The following is a 7500-nucleotide window of genomic DNA, read 5'->3' on the forward strand; positions in this document are numbered from 1 at the left end:
GAAATAACAAACTGTAAACGAAATGACTAACTACAAACGAAATTTTAAAAACAATAAACGAAATAACAAACTATAAACGAAATTTAAAAAAACTAAATAAATCACAGGGAATCTAGTTGTGAGTTCAGGAGAGAGAGAGAAAAAAAATACATATATAGAAATATAAATATATTGCAAGAGATCCGATTGCACTTCAATAACAACATTCTAGAAAGCATCCTCATCTCTCATGAAGTTATTCGAGGCACAAGTGGAGGGCTGAGAGGACCCTCTAATTGCTTTTGAATTTGCCTTCATAATTTTACTCGTTATCACAAGATGTAGTATATATTAAGATTCCCCCTCCCCATCTACTTTGCTATGATAAACGAACTCGCTAATGACGCTGGTGTTTTATACTTTTTTCTCTCTCTCTTTCGCTCTCTCTCTCTCTCTCTTTCTCTCTTTCTCCCTCGCCTCTTCTGTTTTTCTTATCATTCTCTCTCCTTCCCGTCCAACAGCAAGTGTCGTTTTAATGAACGAGAAAGCACACGTCTATAGAGTGGAAGATCCTCATTACAGAAACCCGGCCTTGTAACTGAACGCGTTGCGAGAGTTGGAGGAAGGAGTGGCATGAGTAGCTCGGCCAGAAATACAGGAAATTGGAAGGGAGAAGAAAGACAGGAGCAGAGAGGGAGAGGATGACGGATGGAAGGATGAGAGGCAGAACCAAAGGGGGCGAGTGAACGATGAAGAGAGCGGAGAAAAAAGGTAAGAGAGAGAGAGGAAGGGAGGAAGGGAGGGAGAGGGGGGGTGGGAGGGAGGGAGGGAAAGAGAGAGGGGGAGGGAGAGAGAGGGGGGAGGGAAAAGGAGGGAGGGAGGAAGAGAGAGAGAAAGAGACAGACAGAGAGAGAGAGAGAGGAGAGAGAGAGAGAGAGAGACAGACAGACAGACAGACAGAGACAGAGAGATAGAGAGAGAGAGAGGGCAGAGATGAAGCCATTCCCCTACGCAAAAGGAAATGACCTACAGTATAGACACCCATTAAAGTGTCAGATATTCGGTGCAGCGAACAGATGCCCCAAATCGAAGACCACCTTTACTACCAATACCCCCCCCCCCCAAAAAAAAAAAAAGAGAAAAATAAATTCCCTAGTCTTAGCCTTTCCTTTTCCTCTCCTTCCAAACCCACCGAATCTCCATCGAGTCGCCAGCGAACCGTAACTGAGAAAACGGAATGATGGAGGAGGCGAGAGAACACGACGGGAAAACGGAGGGCTTCGAAAGCGAGCTTCGAACGAGGCAGTGGAGCTCCGAAGCAGGTAAGTAAGAGCTTCCCTTGGCGCATCGGCCTGAGCTTGAATCGAGGTTAATTAATTGGGAGCTGCACGGAAAATGTCACTGATAGGAGGCATGTAGAATCTGTTCTAGTTAATGCTCGACAGTAAAAAATAAATAAATGAATAAATAAATAGGTAATAATGATAATAATAATAAACAAATGTATTCAGAAATAAGTAAATAAATGATACATTAATAAATAATATAAAATATTTAATAAACAAGTAGATTGATATATACATTTAAAAATAATAATAATATATAACTATTAATAATAAAAACAAAATATTTCTATATATAAAATAGAGAAAAGCAACCAAATAAGAAGAAAAAATGGAAAACAGAAAATCTGTAGGGTAAAGAACTTCGTGTCTGTACCCAGTAACCTTTGCCTGTCTTTCTCTCTCTCTCTCTCTCTGTCTCTCTCTCTCTCTCTCTGTCTCTCTCTCTCTCTCTCCTCTCTCTTTCTCTCTCTCCCTCTCTCGCCTCTCTCGCCTCTTCTCGCTCTCTCTCTCTCTCTCTCTCTTCCTGTCCCTCCTCTCCTTCCTTCTCTCTCTTCTCTCCCTTCCTTTCTCTTCCTCCTCTCCCTCTCCCCTCCCCCCCCCTCTCCCTCTCTCTCTCTCCCTCCCTCCCTCTCCTCCTCCCTCCTCCTTCCTCTCTCCCTCTCTCCTCTCTCCCTCCCTCTCTCTGTACTTGACGCATGACGCATGACGCTCGCAATCTGAATGCATGGAAAAATTATCTAAAAGTTTCAAATAGAGATGTTCTAGAAGCCCTGAAGTTCTGAAGTGTGTGTGGGGGGGGGGTGGAGGATTCAGAGCGAATAAAATAATAATAATAATAATAATAATAATAATGATAATAATAATAATAATAATGATGATGATGATATTAATAATAATAATAATAATGATGATAATAATAATAATAATAATAATAATAATAATAATAATAAATAAACAAATAAATAAATAAATGAATAAATAAATAAGTAAATAAATAAATAAACAAATAAATAAATGAAAAATAAAAGCTACTCACAAAAACCAAACACACAAAAAAAGCATAAAAAAAACGAATGACAAAACGAATGACAAACACCAAATATATATAAAAACAAAAAGAGAGAGAGAAAAAAACACACAACAAAAAAATAAAAAAAAAAAATAAATAAATAACCCCCCCTCAAAAAAAAAGAAAAAGAAAACGAGAGGCCTCACCAGTACGAATAACCGAAGACCTCGTTGCCCTCAGTCGTCCAGCCGTTGTCCTTGTCGTAGAGGAGGACGTTCTTCGTCAGGTGCGAGTGGAACTGCACCGCCCAGCAGATCACGCACACCAGGTTGAACACGGCTGGAAAAGGGGGAGAATGAGGATGATGGGTAATGGGGAGAGTGGATAATGGATAATGGGGATGATGGAAAAGGGGGATAGTGGGTAATGAGGATAATAGGTAATTAGGATAAAGGGTAATAGGGATAATGAGTAATGAAGATAGTGGGTAATTAGGATAATGGGTAATGGGGATAATGGGTAATGACAATAATGGATAATAAGGATAAAAAGCATAATGATAATAATGCTGATGAGGGTGGTGGTGGTAGTGATGATGATAATAATAATGGTACCAATAATCATAGTAGTACTGATAATGGTAATTATGATAGTAATAATAACAATAATAATAATAATAATAATAATAATAATGATAATAATAATAATAATAATAATGATGATAATAATGATAGTAATTATGGTAATAATGATCATAAAATGATAAGGTAAATGATGATGACACCAGCTTGAATAAAGCTGGGAAATGATGATAATGATAATGATAATAAAAATAATAATAATCATAATAATCGTAATAATAATAATAATTATTATTATTATTATTATTATTATTATTATTATTATTATTATTATTATTATTATTATTATTATTATTATTATTATTATTATTATTATTATTATTATTATCATTATTACATGGAAATCTTATCATAATCACTAAATATTTTCATTTTTCCCCTTCTTTATTTCTTTGTTTCTTTAAAGATTTATTTATTTACTTGTTAAATCAACAATCTGTTTATTTATATATTTAGGTATTTCTTTCTTTATTTATTTATTTAATCATCCATTGTATTTATTTATTTATTTACTGAAATGGATAAAAGATGTAATAACGCTAATCAACAATGCAATTTGAAATCTGAACCTTGCTATTGATATCACTGTTATATTTTCTCTCCATTATTTTCATTTTTACTTCAAGCATCATCACCACCATTGCTATTATTATTATTATTATTGCTGTTATTAATGACATTGCATTGTTATTTCAATTATTACTGTGAGTTTTAATACTATAGTGGTTATCTGGACGAGGTGGGAAAAGGTGCACTGAAAAATAAAAACACGTTTAAGTGGTATCAGGGATTTTAAAAAACGTTATCCGAGTTCTCATTATCATCTCATCACCACCAACACCGCCGTCATCCTCATCATAATCACCACAATCACCATCACCCATATCATTTTCACAGTCATTACCAACACCATCATCACCCTCATATCAATATAATTATTTCTGAATGAAATAATAATTATTTATATCAGTATCGCTATAATCAGCACCACTATCATCATCAATTATTATCACCACTACCATCATAGTGCACCACCATCACCACCACCACAATTATCAAACCCCATTCACCACTACAATCATCACCACGTTCACCACCATCAGCACCACCACTACAATCACTAGTCATCATCACTGCATTCACTACCAGCACCATCACCACAATCACCACCATCACCACTCGATTCACCACCACAATCACCATCACCAAATTCACCACCACAATCACCACCATCATCACAACATCACCACCAAATTCACCACCATCACCACCAAATTCACCACCACAATCACCACCATTACCACCAAATTCACCACCACAATTACCACCATCACCACCACAATCACCACTAAATTCACCACCACCATCACCATCAAATTCACCACCACAATCACCACCATCACGACCAAATTCACCACCACAATCACCACCATCACCACCAAATTCACCACCACAATTACCACCATCACCACCACAATCACCGCCAACTTCACCCCCACAATCACCATCATCACCACCAAATTCACCACCACAATCATCACAATCACCACCATCACCAAATTCACCACCACAATCACCACCAAATTCACCACCACAATCATCACAATCACCATCACCAAATTCACCACCACAACCACCACCAAATTCACCACCACAACCCCCACCAAACTCACCACCACAATCACCACCAAATTCACAACCAAATTCACCACCACAACCCCCACCAAATTCACCACCGTTTCTGCGCGTCCCTCAGCCATCGCTCTTCCTCGCAGACATGTACATATCTACTAAAAGGTTTTGCATATGCATCCCTGGAGTCCTTCGAGGGAGCAATTAAGCGGCGAAGGAAACTAGATCCTTAATTTACGAGAGGGAGACGGAGGGGATGAGAGGGGAGGGGGAGGGGGAAGAGGGGAAAGGGGAGAGGGGAAGCGAGGGCTATGGTAACATCATGGTCGCGTGTCTGTAACGGACAGTGCTGTTAATTTCGTTTCTACGGTTGGGATTCGCGTGCAAAACCCTGTGACTATACAGAGAGAGGGGGAGGGAGAGGGAAAGGGAGAGAGAGAGAGAGAGAGAGAGAGAGAGAGAGAGAGAGAGAGAGAGAGAGAGAGAGAGAGAGAGAGAGAGAGAGAGAGAGAGAGGGGGGGGGGGGGAAGAGAGAGAGAGGGGGGAAATTGAGAGAGAGGAAAGAGAGAGAGAGGACACAGAGAGAGAGAGGGGACACAGAGAGAGAGAGAGGACACAGAGAGAGAAAAGTAGAGAAGAAAAGAAAAGGGAAGAGAAGAGAAGAGAGACAGAGACACTCCCTCAGCTTCCGGCCCGGGCGAAATCCGAGCGAGAAGTAAACACGACTAAGACTCAAGATCGTTATTTGTATCTTTGCTGTTCGTTCCGTTGTTGTTGTTGTTGCTTTTAATCTTTATATTGGCCCGGCGGCGAATTTACTTTGAACGAAGCTTGACTCTGTTCTTTTTCGGAAAAAAGATAAAATAACCCCCAAAAATTGAGAAATTTGTTTTTAATACCTGGATAAAATGTGGCTCGGTTATAATGGGAAGCTGGCCTGGTACTTGCGCATTAAGTAAATTTCAAGGGAATATATCTTTTCTCTCTTTGCTGGTTCATTTTCCCTCGTTTGCTGGACTCAATCTCTCTCTCTCCTCTCTCCTCTCTCTTTCTCTTTCTCTTTCTCTTTCTCTTTCTCTTTCTCTTTCTCTTTTCTTTTCTTTTCCTTTTTCTTTTTCTCTCTCTCTTTCTGTCTGCCTGTATCTTCTCTCTCTCTCTCGTTCTCTTCTCTCTTCTCTCTCTCTCTCTCTCTCTCTCTCTCTTCTCTCTCTCTCCTCTCTCTCTCTTCTCTCTCTCTTTCTTCTCTTCTCTCTCTCTCTCTCTCTCTCTCTTCTCTCTCTCCTCTCTCTCTCTCTTCTCTCTCTCTCTCTCTCTCTCCTCTCTCCCTCTCTCTCTCTCTCTCTCCTTCTCTCTCTCTCCTTTCTTCTCTCTTTCTCCTCTCTCTCTTTCTCTCTCTCTCTCTCTTCTCTCTCTCTACTCTCTCTCCTCTTCTTCTCTCTCTCTCATCTTCTCTCTTTCTCTTCTCTCTCTCTCTCTTTCTCTCTCTCTCTCTCTCATTACCCCCCCTCTCACTATCTCTCTCACTATCTCACTATCTCTCCCTCCCACTACCGTACATCTATCTCTCTCACCTTCTCTCCCTTTCACTATCACACGCCGATCTCTCTCACCTCCTCTCTTCCGTCTAACGTGGATCTCCTCGGCTAAAATTTGCCCTGGGAATCAACAGCAAAGCCTTGGGTACACAGGACAATGTATGCAGTACATGAGGTGCCTCGAGTTTATTGCAAACCGGCTGATATTTCGTCACTTCAAAGTATAGTTTATATAGGATTTATATCTCTTGGGATTGGTTCAACGGACTTTTCTTCTGAAATATGGGTCGCATCTTTTTTTATTATTGTTATTCTTGGTGTGTGTTCTTCGTATCTGCGAGGTTTTTGGGTGTTGTTAAAGCCTGTCTATACTGATAGGATTTCCGTGGCGTGAAGGTGTGTGTTTCTTTCAAGAATTTCTTTCAAAAGCTGCTGTTTTCGTATTTGTTGTTTGTTTGTGTAGCCGTCGTTGTGTTCTTGTTTGGCCTGTTGATGTTTTTGTGTGTATTTGTTTCTTGTTTTTTATTATTGTTTGTTACATTACCATGTTCTCCAAGACTTACAAAAATGGTTCTCCTATGAAAATGTCTTTGACACGTGGTTTCGTGTATAGAAACTTTTCGCGTATAGAAACTATTCTTAAAAACGTGTGGGTGTGTGGGGGGGGGGGGTGCATGAGTGTGTGTGTGTGTGTGTGTGTGTGTGTGTGTGTGTGTGTGTGTGTGTGTGTGTGTGTGTGTGTGTGTGTGTGTGTGTGTGTGTGTGTGTGTGTGTGTGTGTGCATTTCTGAGCGTGTGTGCCTGAGTGTAAGTAGAAGTGTGAGTGTGTCTGTGCATGTGATGTGCTATATTGAGATTGTGAATACGCGTACCTACACATACACACCATTCTACCAAAACGAAAACACCTATTAGAAATCATAATACCATTTTATCTAAACACAAGGCATCACACTGCAAAATTCGGTCATCTACGTAAAATGGCTTCATATATTTCTGTAAATATAATCATGGTAATGGGTTTATTCGCTTTAGCACTCCTCGTGGAAGAGGAGGAAAAAATGAAAAATGTTAACTTCTAAAACACATAGTGACCCCCCGCTTATTATTTATGCCCCCCCCTCCCCCCTACCCGTTGCTGGGTGTCGCAATATGGTAAATTAATATGCTTTTTTTTTTTTTTTTTTGTTCTTGTGTTCGTTTCTGTTTATGTTTTGTCGCCATGAACAAAAGAGAAACTTATATTTGTTTTATTTGTTATTGCCTCACAGGTAAATTGCTTCACTATTATTACTCTTGCTATTATCCTTCTAATTGTCTATGTCTTAACTGCAATGAACCACATAATTGCATCCTTTA

The 7500-nt window shown here is 39.4% G+C and overlaps 1 protein-coding gene across 7 annotated transcripts in view; it reads right to left on the bottom strand.

The window, feature by feature from the left end:
• LOC119574643 overlaps positions 1-7500 on the bottom strand; it is a 15636-nt gene that overhangs the window by 1420 nt on the left and 6716 nt on the right. For all 7 annotated transcript variants that reach the window (XM_037922021.1, XM_037922024.1, XM_037922023.1 and 4 more), the window contains one exon: positions 2541-2673. In XM_037922021.1, coding sequence (XP_037777949.1) covers positions 2541-2673 — 133 coding nt within the window. The remainder of the gene's footprint in view (positions 1-2540; positions 2674-7500) is intronic.

This window comes from Penaeus monodon, chromosome 6 (genome assembly GCF_015228065.2).
Source record: "Penaeus monodon isolate SGIC_2016 chromosome 6, NSTDA_Pmon_1, whole genome shotgun sequence".
Classification (NCBI taxonomy): domain Eukaryota; kingdom Metazoa; phylum Arthropoda; class Malacostraca; order Decapoda; family Penaeidae; genus Penaeus; species Penaeus monodon.